This window comes from Epinephelus fuscoguttatus, linkage group LG8 (assembly GCF_011397635.1).
Source record: "Epinephelus fuscoguttatus linkage group LG8, E.fuscoguttatus.final_Chr_v1".
Taxonomy (NCBI): Eukaryota; Metazoa; Chordata; class Actinopteri; order Perciformes; family Serranidae; genus Epinephelus; species Epinephelus fuscoguttatus.
The window spans coordinates 31,131,959-31,146,495 of NC_064759.1; the positions used below are offsets into that span (position 1 = coordinate 31,131,959).

Consider the following 14,537-nt stretch of genomic DNA (forward strand, 5'->3'; position numbering starts at 1 on the left):
TCCCCCAAGAATTGGTGGGAATCAATATTGAGCTAAAGTATACATTCCCATGATCCAAAAGACCATATGCAAGGATAGAACCACTTTAAATAAGAATGTTAAAATCAAATTAATACAGCATCTCTTAAGCTGGAAACAGGTGGCACCAGATTAAATACACTTTTTATGAGCAACCACAATAAAGGCTGCTTGAGACATTACAGAGCCTTTAAATACATTTTTAGAATAACGTGGAAAATGAATACATGTTTATGGTTTAAAAAATATGTCTAGTTTCAGTGGCAATTTAGCACTGCAACATTCTATAAAGTTCTGCTCTGACTGCTTTAACGATAAAATTATCAAGTCAATATGTTAATGTTAAATGGACTGCCATTGTTTTCTTGTTGGATCAGCAAATAAAAACATTTCATAAAGGTTGCATGGAGGTACACTTTGGGGTGTTGGCTCTCAATGGGATTGGCAGTTCAAGCAGCCTTAAGCCTTGGGCTATTTGTCACACTATTTGACATAATTTGAAAAAAAGACAAAAAAATTCTTTGTCTATTCCCCCTCCCCCTCTCTCTGTCTCTCACACACTCCTCTCTTGCTGTCAGGGATGAGCAACTTTATCTCTGCTGTCTTTCTGACCAGATGTTCAACTCTGTATAACCCATGGCTGGATTATCCAGGCGGATCACAGTCTGAGTCCTTCATGTGCTCTCTTCCCATTGGCTCTGTCACTTCTTCACCTCAGTCAGATCAACAGCCATTTAATACAGTCACTTCTAATTAATGTGCAACATAAAAATCTTATTTAAGTATTTCATCCAACACAGGATGTTTAGTTTGCGATTTTAAAAAATCATATTAAAATTCTGTCATACTATGCATTTGTAACAACATTGTGAGCTCCATATGACTCACACCTTGCTAACAACAATAACTTGTTTAGAAAAGATTTATGCATGCTTTCTAATTCAACCTATAGGGGGAGACTTCACTCAATGATAACTTACATTGATGGAAATGAAAATAACAATAACTGCAGCGCCCTTACTGTGCAGATGGACCACGTTGTTGTGGCTGTATACCTGCTATGCTATGCTAAACCATTTTTTACATACAATTACAATACAATTTTTTAAAACATTTCTAACTTTTAATTACTGGAAATTACTTGTGATCCAAAAATATCTTTGAGAGAAAACTGAAAAGTATGAGGACTAAGGACTGCATGTGTTACTATTTTATTTATTGGAAAATATAAATTATGCTTGTTCTAAGTAGCAATTCCCTCGATTTGAATCACTCGGGGAGACAACTCAGGTGACTGTACATTCATCAACTTGCAGTCATTGCTAGCAAGGGTTGGTATTAATATACGCAACAAAGGATTAACTAGATGATTTTTCCAGTGCAGCTGTATCCAGTAAAGCACTAGTAAAAGGCCTCATTCTGACAAAAAATATTGTGACCATTTATAGCAGGATCACATTAACGATGACTTTAAGACAAGCTCAATTCAAATGGCCACCAAACCTTCAGTAGACCTCACATTTGCAAACGTAAATGTTTTTGCAAAAACTATTTGAGGAGAATACTGATTTCACATTGAATTTTACGGTGAATATCTAAAGATGACTGCTCAACAAACTGAGGTTTGTTGGAGGTGTGGCAAATACATGACATTGTGTCAGCATATGTAAAGCATTTGCACACCCCAAAGCGATATTCATTTGTTGATCTATCATAACTGTATATTGCACATGTGGATGATCTTCCTATCATACAAGTGGTAACGCTAACATAGTTGTCAAAATTATTTTGTGGGGCCATTTCCCCCAGACCCTCAAGTGATGGTGCTACTAGCACAGGATGAGTGGCTAGATTATGGAATGATTGCCTTTTTGCTGTTTATCCATATGAATGGCCTTGAGGATGCAGCCACTGCTCTGTTTAGGAATATTATAAGACAACAAGATAACAACATTGCTGTTGTCAATGACAATTTCAACAATGGTGATTAAGTCCAACCAGCCATAGACACTGCTGATAATGATGAAGATGACAACATTGCTGTTGTCAATGAATATATTGGTAACGGCAGACAAGTTCAACCAGCCGACGATGCTGCTTCTGAGGCCAAAGTTGACATAGAAGTCAACCAACCTGTAAGAGACACTCCACTGCCTGGAGGATCCAGAAAGAGGGCCAGAGAAGAAGACAATGATGAAGCTCATGAGAGGAGCAGCAAGAGAGTCAGGCGCTTGTGCTCCAACAGCAAAACTGAAGAAGTATACCCAGCATCAGTGCCCTCCTCTGGACCAGCGCCAAGTCCTGAAATGAGCAACGGGCAGTTCAGGTTCCTGTCTGACATCATCACCATCAGCAACACAGACAGCGACGTTGAGGAGGTCAACCCAATGTCAGTGCCGTCCTGTGGCCCGGCACCAACTGATGCAATAAGCAGCAGGCAATTCAGTTGCCTGGCGATACCATCTCCATCAGCAACACAGACAATGATATTGAAGATGTAGACTCAGCATCAGTGCCCTCCTCTTGCCAAGTGCATGAACAATCCAGGAAGAGGTCCAGAGAGAAGGCGGAGGAGGAGGAGGAGGATGAAAAAGATGGGAGAAACAGCAAACATTTCAAACACTTAAAGTTTGCTGACAGACATTTTACGGAGACTTACAGAGCCTGTAAGAACCATCTCCAGAGAGACCTCATCTAAAATGTTTAATTATCAAAATATTAATGATAAAAGGGTTATCCCTTATTCTGATGACTCTAATGCCATATTACTCTTTTAAATACATCTGTGGACATTGTACTTAGTCATCATTTCTTAGCTTGAATCAGTTATACTGTCCTAAAATGCTTGAGTTTCTAGAGATTTCCATTGTTTACTTTTGACAAAGGAAATAATAAAATGCTTGGCATAAAATTTAAAGGCGTCCCACACATTATAATGACGGAGTTATACTTTGTGTTTGGTTTATTGAGTGAAAATATTCAATTCTGAAATGTCCAGAGCTGATCAAGGGTGGATAGTTGGGCCTTTAAAGTCTTTAAAAAAAGAAAGGGCATAAGTTTGATATCAGAAGAAGGGGGACGCAGAGCAGTCATGGGATCTCCAACTCGTGAAACAAGTCAATACACAAGTTCGTTACTTCATAGGCTGTGAAATCTGACACAAATTCCATTGTCCGGTTCAGATTACCTCTTATTTTGCCCTTATGGCTAAATTTCAGTAGAGAGCAGAAAGCAAAATGAAGCAGAATGCATTAGTTGACCTTTGGGTGGATTATCACAGCTGATCGTATCTGATGAGTAAGTGCTCAGAAAGAGACACAGAGAAATTCATGTACACTTTCTTGTGAAATGTGTGGTGCTGAAAGCTTGGTGACACAGTGACTAGCTGCTGTGACCGGCGCTTGAGGTACTGTAAGATATACTGCAAGCTAAACACTAACATGTTAGCTGGCAGGGAACATGCTAGCACTGGACAAACACATTACCCAGGTTAAGTCGCTAACTGACACTAGGGCTACATTCAGACTACAGGCCAATCAGATTGTTTTTCAAATCAGATCTTGAAGACAGACTGTCTGACTGTTATTTTCAGGTGATCAGATCAGATCTGCGTGTCCAGACATCACCAATCTATCTGCATGTGTTGCTGCGGTAACAACGTAGGCATCAGTAACTACATAGCTATGCCGGTGACACAGCTTTCCAATGCAGAAGCATGAGAATTTTCACCCTCCAAACAATTGCGCTGTCAAGATACGGTGCAGGACTTCTCTGTCTGTGTCAGACTGTTATTCTACATGTTGTCCTCCATGGTGCTATACAAGTAGCAGCATGGATTCTGCTTAACACTGCTGACACTCTGGATTTGACATTGTCATTGTATGTTGTTATGCCAGTGACACAAAAGAGTCCGATTTCAGCGGACGGAGCGTGGGTTGAGATACATCTGTAGAAATCTGTTTACAACCACATTTCACACGAACTCCAAACGTGGTTTGGATCCAATTTTTTAAAACAGGCATTTCATGTGTTTTTTTTTTTTTTTTGCCGTCCAGACTGTCTAACATCTATCTGGATACAATCTGGATATGCCTAAAAATGGATTTTGGCTGGTGGTCTGAACAAGTTCTAAGTTACAGTAACACCGGTTATGTTAGAGACATATTATATCACCCTCCTGTCTCACAACTTTCTGCAAACCACACCATTTGTTTCTGGGAGGAAATCCAATAATAGCAGTGATTCATTTTCAATGTAATCAATTGATTTTTTTTGTGCTGGTGTGGCTTGGAATGACTTAGACATGGTGTCTTCCTGTATTCCTAAGATGTTCCTCAAATATCTGGCATTTCTGCATTAGGAATTATATTTCAACGGTGCAAATATTATGACTGTAGAAGTATAGGAAGCTATGGTATAGTGTGACCACATTGTTAACTCCAATAAATCTAATTCCCATGAGACAAAGTTAGACTATTTAACTGCTCTGTAATATAATAGCAAATATACCTGTGAATCCATGGTAAAAAAAAAAACAACCAGTCAGGGAGAGGGAGAAAGAGAGACGGGGTGGAGGGTGGAAGGGGAGAGGAGGGAGAGATGGAAAGAGAGTAAGGCAGGTTGGGTCTGGGGATGAGTGTCTGGTCCCTAAGGCTGTGTGTGTGTGTGTGTGTGTGTGTGTGTGTGTGTGTGTGTGTGCGTTTCCATCAGCCTACTCTCACAGCTCAATAATGATAAATAAGTCAACCTCCTCTCTCCTCCCCTCAACCCCTCTCCCTGCTCCTGTCACACACACCCCGCCTCTGTTCATCTAACCCCCCCCCCAACTACACTCCCAGTGGTAATGAAGCAACAGTAGGTACTAGCTGACAACTGTGCAGACCACAGTTTCATCTATATTCATTCTGCTATAGTGGGCCGCCACAGTAAGACCCCTTCTAGCTCTGAGAGACAAAACAACATCTATCCATCCCCTTCTCTCCCTCTACCTGTTCACTGTATCTATCAGTCTCACCCCCAACTTATTTCGCAGTACTGGCCCACCATGAATGAACACGACAAAGAACACATTATATCTTACGATGTGATATGGAAGCGCTGTACACAATTCTTCCACTTACAATGCTTTAAGGAGGAAACACTGGTACCTAACAAAATTAGACCTAAATGTCAGTAGCATGATGCCAACACTGACACATTACCTGTATATTTCTAAACACATTTTAGGACACAACTTTATCACTGGAGACATATGTGTCATTTTGTTATACCATTATACCAACCAAAGTCAGAACTTATTATTATTCTTTTAGTGACAGACTAATAAGGGGAAACATAACACTATGAGGGGAAACATAATTAAGTATAAAAAGATAGGAAACAGAGAGAAGAAAAAAGAAAGAAAATGAGAAAGCCAGCAAAAAGGAAAGAGCTATCTATATTTCTACTTGTGTTTCTGCTCTATCTACTGTATGTGTGTGTCTGGAGGGTCCTAATTGCTGCTGAGGTCAGGCTGCTGAGCAGTAAAGGGTTGTGTTTGATGCAGGTAAGAGGGTGTGTGCGTGCATGTGTGTGTGACTGCTCTGCATGCCCTTGACTTGCAGCTGGCAAACAACGCTTTAGGCCCCCACAGCTGCCTCATCATTACTGTTCACAGGGATCCCCTGCCACACACGCACACGCACGCACACACACACACACACACACACACTCGCAGGCACACACAGTGAGAGAGACTTAGTCACAGCTACACAGGCACAGACACAAAAACAGACACACGCAGACATACACAGAGACACTCACCCCTTCCCGCAGGCTCCTCATTAAGCCAGTGTAGGCGGCAGCGGGAACGAACCACAGTCCCTCTGGGGAGCCTCTCTTCTCCTCCTGATAGAGAGACATAGAAAAGACATGGAGAAAGGGTGAGAGGAGAGAGGAGGGGGGGGTACAGATGGGGGGGGGGGCAATGGCGGAGTAGAGTGGGAGTAGGAGAAAGGCAAAGAGATAACGTTGCAGAGATGCAAGAAGAGAGGAGTGAGGAAAAGGGCAAGAAAGGGCCAAGGCGGGGAGGGGAGACGAGAGCAAGAGGAGCCATGACATCTTGATTACTTGGTTACCATGTCTGCGCCTGAATATGCTTTCCTAACTATTCAAATTCAACAGATAACCTTCTTTGTTTTCTTCAAAATATTGATTTTCCTTATAAGCATAGTACGTGTGGGCACTTCACATTTTTTCCTTAATTTTGCTTGTTTGCGTAGTCAAGACGTCTCACTCGTAATTACATAATGAGAGGTAGAAAAGGGAATTCACGCTTTCACCATACTCGAGATAGTTTTTATTAAAATTGACAAGACTGCAAATAACAAGGATTTTCATTATCAATTCATCTCTCAACTACTACTTCAACAAATAATCCAGTAATCTTTTAGTCTGCAATATGTTAGACCAGAATTACTGCCTCTCGGTTCTCTGCCTTCACCAGCCAGTCAAGTTGTGGTTTACATCCATGTTTGTCCAGGGTCATATTTAACCATGACTGCTGACAATACATCAACATATTCTAGAACATGGATGCTTTAAACAAATCATCATCCCTGCAGCACAGAGGATCTATTCAATCACCACAGTTTCAAGGTGAACACTGAAGATGAGTGTCACCAATGAAGTATCTGACCAATTGTCTCCTTTTCTTTTCCTGAGTTAAGATGTTGAAATAATGGACATTATGAAAAATTTGATGTCACAGTGAAGTTGACCTGTGACCTACTGGATATAAAATATCATCATTATATCATATTCGAAATGTGTGTGAAATTTTGTCACAATTAACAAATTAATTCTTTAGTTATGGCCAAAAACAGGTTTTGTGAGGTCAGAGTGACAGTACTTGTGCCAATTTTCAACCAGGTCTGTGTCACCATGGTGACACAAACATGCTTGAAAATCGGAAAAGTATCCCTTTAAAGTGTTCCTGAGATCCACTCACAATTCATTCACGAGAATGGGACGGACATACAGAAATACATGATAATAAGATAATAACCAGGCCACGGCTGTCGTCAACGCAGGGACATAAAAATAGATTTAAATGCTCGTCGCATTTCCCAAAGACCAAGGCAATTGCTTCTTTTGTCCAACCAATAATCCACATTCAATGATGTTCCATGTACAGTTACATGAAACTGGAAAAAAAGCAGCAAATCCTCACATTTGACAAGCTGAAACAGAAAAAAATGGCAGTTTTGCTTGATAACTAATTTAAATGTTTATTAATACTGTTATCAATTCATTATTTTTGAATTGACTCTTATGATCATGATGGAAACATGTGCCTCTCTCCTGATACAATATGCTACATATATATATATATACACTCTGAGATACCAGCACTATCTTACATCCCAAAAAACTCTGATTATTTCAACCAATATTTTTATCTTTTCATGAAACAATGTCCCATTCCATTGCTACTGTGCTAGGCTCTAGGCTATATCTAACCTTGAGGATAAAGACAGCACTGGAGGCTACAGCTAATCGTTGTCATTGACTGGTGCTGCAGAAGAAGAGAGGAGCAAAGCGGCTGATTTTAACTGGGGACACTTAAAGGACCATTCCCCATTAGTCAAAATATAACTTCCTCCTGCTATTAAACAGACAAAGTGATTCCACCTGTTGGGATGAGTTCACATCCTGTGTTTGGGACTGTCATTAGGACTGGTTGTAATGAAGACATGAGCTACCACTGATGCTGTCCAAAGAAGGTCAATATTATTGTGTGTTACTGTATTCTGTGAAAGGTCTCAACATCATATGCTGTATATTACGGCTCAAAGAACTGAATCAGTATGATCATCAATGGTGTTTTTTAAGGTCATGTACTGTTTCAGTAAACTTTTTGTTTTTGTTTGTTTATGTGCTATCTTAAGAAAAATGTTCACCAACTGTGCCCAACATATTAGGAACAGTCTGATAACTTTTTGTTTCAACCTTGAAACTATCTGTCCCAGTCCAATAAAACTTATTTTTTGTCATTATTCCTATCTAACTTTGAACTCAGAGGCAGTAATGCAGCTTATCATTGACCCTGACCAGTAAATGCACCCGACAACCAACGACCCAGTCCGCCAGGAGGCTCTTAAAAAACTCAGCTCTACAAATTAAATAATTGCTTGGCTTTTACAGCTATCAGTTCCTTTACTGGGGCTGCTGAGAAATATCAAATTCTCCAGTCTAAACTGAAAGAAATGGTAAGTCTGAGACAGAAGCCCACGCAGAAGTAAAAGTTGTGCTAATCAGTGTCATCCAATGAAAAACAAAAACACCTGTACATTTTTTAAATCCAATCAGCAATCCAAAGCAGACAAGCAGGTAGCATTATAACAAGAAGGTGCTACTAACCTCTAACTAATCACTACCATCCATCACTTTACATAAGAAGTCTGCGCTAAGTGCTCTCTAATCTTGACAACAGTGCCAAAGATAAAAATTGGCACTGAGCTTTTCTGGGTTTATTTTAAAGTGCCAATTCTAAAAAAAAAAATAAAAAACAGAAAACCTGAAAGGCACTACAGCAAATCAACATCACAGAAAAAAGCAAGCCAGAGTGTTTAGGGACTACCCACCTCTGTGTGTGTGAATGTATACAGGTCATAGCAGTATATAGCTGTCTGTGGTTGTTAGAGCTCCACCAGTGACATATTTTGACAGCATATCAACAATACAGTAAGGCATGAGTCCATGAAAAATATTTCTAAACAAGTAATAGCATATTTTACTATGTATTCTAAAAATATCAGCCATGCTCCTTCATGTGCAGCAGTTCTAACTGCATTGCAGACTATTTGGACAGACCTAGGAGTAAAACATCATAGTGGTTTAGCCTTCTTATTATCAAAGTATGCAGTCGTTTCTCTGTGGTAGGGAGAGAAAAGAGAGGCCTGAACTTCTTGATGTTCCTAAAAGGGATACTTTGCCAATCTTCAACTAGCTTTGTATTATAACAATGTGGATAGTAAGGAACTTGGTAAACTTCACTCCATCATACCAGGGCCCAGATCTCCTTGCTTATCTCCCGGATCCTGGGCTGTTGCTCAAACTACAGACAGTACTTCTGCATGTTCATTCACCAACCACCACATACACAAAGAGAATAAAAGTATATCGAGAGAGAGACCTGCCCCTCTCTCTCTATTTCTCAAACTCACACCAAACTATGATCAGCTGTAAAACTAGGCAGTGCTGATCAAATATTAACCAAGATTCTGTTACTGCATTGCCTAAGTCTCACCTAAAATGTTGCCATATTGTTTTCTGTGTCTAAACAGCCCACCTCACATTACGTCACCCACCAGCACAAGTATTTATTGTGCCGGTTGGTGCAGTGCATTCTGGTTTTCTACCTCTTGAGCAAAAGTGAATGCCACAGCCCTTTTTCTGTTTTTTTCTGGTCATGTAGCTCCAATTTCAAAAGTATTTCTACTGCATAGACAGCCTTGTTTTATGAAAAGCCCATTTCACAGCAGTTAAATACATCTTTAAATATAATAACACTGTTTGACTTCACTCCTAAGGTACAAATATACTTAATGTTTTACAGTTACCAATACCTTGAGGTACATCCTTTATTACTCCTCAATTAAATCCTCTATCGCACTCTATTGCACTTTACACCTCTTTCACTAACTTGCGGAAATACTCAAATCAAGTACACTTTGTCACCCTAAAACTTCAATGACAATGTCAACAACACTGTCCGCAACATGCTGGAACAAGCTACAGGTTACTGTAACTGACTGACAAATATTTACACTTGTAAGGTGCTGTTCAACAAAGGACCCTGAAATCTGAGAGAGGTACAGGAATCAGTTAAGTATAGCGTTATTATTCATTAAGAACACACTGGCATCCTTGGAGAAATACCAGCTCTGGCAGGAGCAGAAGAGTCAATTTATTAAGAGCTTCTACAGGGCACTGATGAGATTTCCCATGGCTTCAAGAGAGTAATAAGTTTAATCAGGTGGGGTGATCGATTTTTGAAGGTTATCCATCAGTCTTGTAAATAAAAATCTTACACTTAATCGACTTGCCTGGCTAGATTGAGGTTAACCACAAATAAATTGGGATCACCTTTTCTAATGAAATCAAACGAGGCCTCCTTCACTCTTTCTCTTGTAATTTTCAGGGCCAGAGGTCAATTCGCTTTCAATTCAATTTAGTCAGCATGTAAATTTAAACTCCATTACCTAATGACAGAGCACTCAGTTTCATTCATTTCACTCAAGATTGGACTTTCTCACTGAGGTAATAAGAAAATGTGTTTTGATCTTTCTGGCATCTGGCATCAGTGCTGTGCTCAATTCACTTTGATTCATTACTCGAAAGAAAGGAGCCATTCGGCAAATAATTACTTAAGCGTTTGTAAAAGAGAAACTTTTCTCTGAAATCTGATTACCATCATTCACATTTAAAAAGCCATTTCTTGGGGGCCTAAAAGTGTAAGGTCCACCCTACATAAACACAAGTTATGGCTAGTTTGTTTTAAGTGTAGTTTGCACATTATTTGGAGAGTAAACTAGATGTGAGCCACTTTACAGTCTGCCATCCTACTATTGTTTGGGGTTGTGATTTATCAGCAGGGTGACCAGCAAGTGCATCACTGTATTCATTGTAGTTCTCATGTAATAATATGAATCAATCAAATAATTTAAAGGAATACTTCACCCACAAAACGACCATTTGTAAATCAGTTCGTCATGCCCTATAAACTCAAATTTTAAGAAAACTTTATCTCGCATGCCTCTACAGAAATAGGCCAATATATTGCTTTATTGACTGACTGAGGACCACATCTAACGACAGCAAAACTACGTCACAACATCCTTAAAAACTCTCACACAACTCGTGCAGTATAATTCCAGCTTTCATTTATCCAGTCGAATGCTCAGCACTTCCTAAACACATGTAGAGTCTTGTTTTGAAAAAGAACATAGATAAGTCACACTTTGAATTCAGTTTAAAATAGAGAGGTTTTATCTAAAATGCATGTATTTCATGAGAATACGACTGGATATATGAGACTTTAATTGTGTGAAGGTTTGTGAGCGAATGTTTTGATGTAGTTTTGCTGTTGTTAAATGGGTTCCCAACCAATCAGTAAATCAATATGTTGACCGTTTTCCATGGAGGCCTCTGAGAAAAACAATTTTCTTCACAAATTCAAGGTAACACAGCATGACTAATTGATTTACAAATGAGTCATTTATAAATGATCATTTTGTGGGCAAAGTATTCCTTTTTCCAAGTATTTTATTAACGGGTCCAGTATGTATATTGGCCTAAGCAATACTGACAGTACTTGTCTAAGATTTAGTTAATGACCCTGCCACACTACAGAATGTCTATTACATCAAAATGTTTGATATAAATCAACATTCTCTCAGAGGCCCAGAATTTCAGCACTGATTTCTTCTAGTGTGGTCAGCTTAAGTGAGTTTCAAATCGGCAAAATGCCAAATTCAATACCCTAATGAGGGTAATAACAACAAGTCACACAGCAAGGAATACTCTACCAAAGATTTGGCACAATGCGCGGGTCAGTGAACGATGACTACAGAGGTTATTCTCCATATAGCTCGACCGTCTTTGATTTTTTTGTCAATACTCCAAACTACTGTACATCACATTACTTATTTCAAAGTGTGGTCTTGCAGCCATACTAAATAAACTGGGGATAGGTGATATATGTTATTCTTGTTTAAATTGAAAATGACTGCAAACTTATTGGTTCATGGAAATAGCATTAGGTGTTTTCTTTTGTCTTCACATCAGTGCATTTCCCTGAAACATTTTTTTAACTTCACAGCGGTTTTCATATAGGCCCGAGTTCAAAAACAGAAATATTGCAATTCTGAACAGAAACCTTTATCATATGCCAAAGTCCATCCTCTCTTTGGCCTTGTCTAAAGAAAAGTCACCTTCAAAGGAAGGGAACAACAAACAACGCCATGGAACTAATGTAATCCATGCCCTTTGTGTGCAAGCAAGCAAGTGCACATAAGGACCCATTTCTTACTTAAATAGTGTGTATTTGGATCCATTTGAATGTTTAATTGCAGTATCTCCTCTTTACACACAGAATGTCTCCCCATACTGGCTTCTGTGATGCAGTGTCTACCTGAGAGGCAATGAGGTAGAGGATCTCCCCGAGTGGTGGCAACAGGAACTGCTTTATTTTACTGTTTCTCAGGTTATCCCTCAACAGGTCTGTCAGTGTGGACACAGCCTGGAAAGAGAGAAGAAACATAGTTTCATCAGCACCTCTACTTCATTGTTGCAAAATCAAATGAAAAATAATATTCAAAGCTAGACTTTTGTTTTAGACTAGACTCTGAACTGAAATTTATGGCAAGAAAGTTTACCAATCAACAGCTCTCTAAGACAGTGTCAATAACATTTCACTGTGTCATGTAACAGTCATAATTTCACCAAGGTAGTATTTCGTCATATGTGGTCTCAGAACAGACCTGGATTTGGAAAAATTGAGATGAACTCTTATAAACTTATGCTTAATATGTGGTTGCAAATATATGATTACAGTATGCTTTAACACCTTCAGACATCACTACATAACCTCAAACTACTGAATGCTGACAAGACAAAATGTGTTTGATTCTCAAGAACACATGATTTCAGCTGAAATCTACCTGCCGTCCATACACTTAATGGTACTGGAATTGAAACTGTCCAGTCTTGTCAATACCTGTGAATTTGGCTAAACAGTATTCTCTCTAAACAGCATGCGAAACAACCAGCACAGAAACTTAAGATAACATGTTTTTGTTTCTTTATATAGAAATACAGCATGCCTCTATCTGGGGGAAAGGAAAAAGACTGTACAGTCACCTATCATGTCTGTGTTTGACTGTGGACTTATTCTCATGGTGCTCAGTTTACCATAAAAGAGCATGTGCAGTTTATCATTGTGCTTTGTGTTTCACTTCAGGAGATAAATATTGCACTCATCGCTGTGTACCAAATGAAAAAGTAGGCTAGTCCTCACTAACAACAAGAGAACTATATTCTATCATTTTCATTTAGAGGTCTTCTACAGGAACTGCCTCACTCTATCACTTCTCCCCTTACATTTAAAACCACCAAACCAGATCTCAGGCCTGTTTAACTCTTGTTACCCACTCAGGTAAGTAAATACTGAACTTGGGAAGACTGCCTTCCAATTCTTTACTTTATCTTTGGATCTATTTGGTCATGTCTGTGATTGTTTTGCTGCACTGTCCTAAAATCGGGGAAACATATCAAATCACACTACAGGAAGTAGTAGCAAATAAGAAAGTAAACCATGGTCTGACCATGCAACACCAACTCCTATAGGCAACGTCTCATCATTATTTAGTTGTAGAAGACTTTCACGTCGACAGAAAATACACTATTTAAAATCAAATTACTGGGCTGAATCTTTTTAATATGACCACAAAATTAGAGAAACTTCAGAGAGATTAGGATAAAAGCAGATAGGGTAAAGAATGAGGAGGAGAAGGTAGAGCAAGAAAAGGAGGGTGAAACAACAAGGAGGAGGGAATGCATAAATTAAGACAAGAGGGTGAAGGAAAAGAGGAGGGATGTAGACACAAGAGAAATGGGGCAAAAAAGGTTGGGAAAGAGAAAGAAATGAGCTGGGCAGCAGCAACAACAATCTCTGACAAACCACTAAAATTCATATACACACGCCAAAATACATGGCAAGGGACACACACAAATGCATGTATACACAAACACACATGTATTCAGGGCATTAAGTATATGCACTCACATAATAAGTACACAAATTCATGCAATCATATGCACTTGTAAGAAATGCACACCACACTCACACACACACAGTTAAGTATATGCGGAGACAGCCTTGCTGGCTGACTGCTTCCTGGCATTAGCATTACTGCCAGCTTCCCCCCTCTGTGATCTGATGCAAGTTCTGCCTCACTCCTCTATCTCTCCCCCTCTCTCTTCTCCACTTTCTGGTTTTCCACCTCTCTGTGTTCTCTGTCTCTCCTTCCACTATTGTTTTTCGCTCTACTTGTATCTTCTCTCTTCTTCTTGTTGAAATGCCCTCAATGTATGTATCACATATCTCATACTCTTCCCCCTTTTCTTCCTCACCTACATCTTTCTCTCACACTCGCTTGCTTTCACTGTCTCTCACCTTCTGTCTCTCTCTCTCGTTGTAGGGTGAGAAGTGGTAACAGTCTGTTTGTCATGTTCTCTCTCAACATATCTTCCCCTTTCCCAGAAGAGTTCTTTTTCCTTTTATTTATGCCCAAGAACCGTAGTGTATCCTCAAGCTGAGCCATCGATGAGCATGGTACAGCATCAGTTTGCAACTAGAATTCTGAGTAGGTCTGAACGTTATTACCAACACACTTTGAGTCTAGGACAGAGGCCAATATGTTTTGGTTGACCTAATTTAAACGTATTTCTACATAATCTATAAACTCATATCATGT

At 39.4% G+C, this 14,537-nt stretch overlaps 1 protein-coding gene across 1 annotated transcript in view; it reads right to left on the reverse strand.

Annotated features, from left to right (window-relative positions):
• ulk4 (unc-51 like kinase 4) overlaps window positions 1–14,537 on the reverse strand; it is a 116,205-nt gene that overhangs the window by 85,666 nt on the left and 16,002 nt on the right. The window contains exons 18-19 of the mRNA XM_049583518.1: window positions 12,194–12,301; window positions 5,821–5,904 (exon numbers count right to left, since the gene is read on the reverse strand). Of these exons, the coding sequence (XP_049439475.1) occupies window positions 5,821–5,904; window positions 12,194–12,301 (192 nt within the window). The remainder of the gene's footprint in view (window positions 1–5,820; window positions 5,905–12,193; window positions 12,302–14,537) is intronic.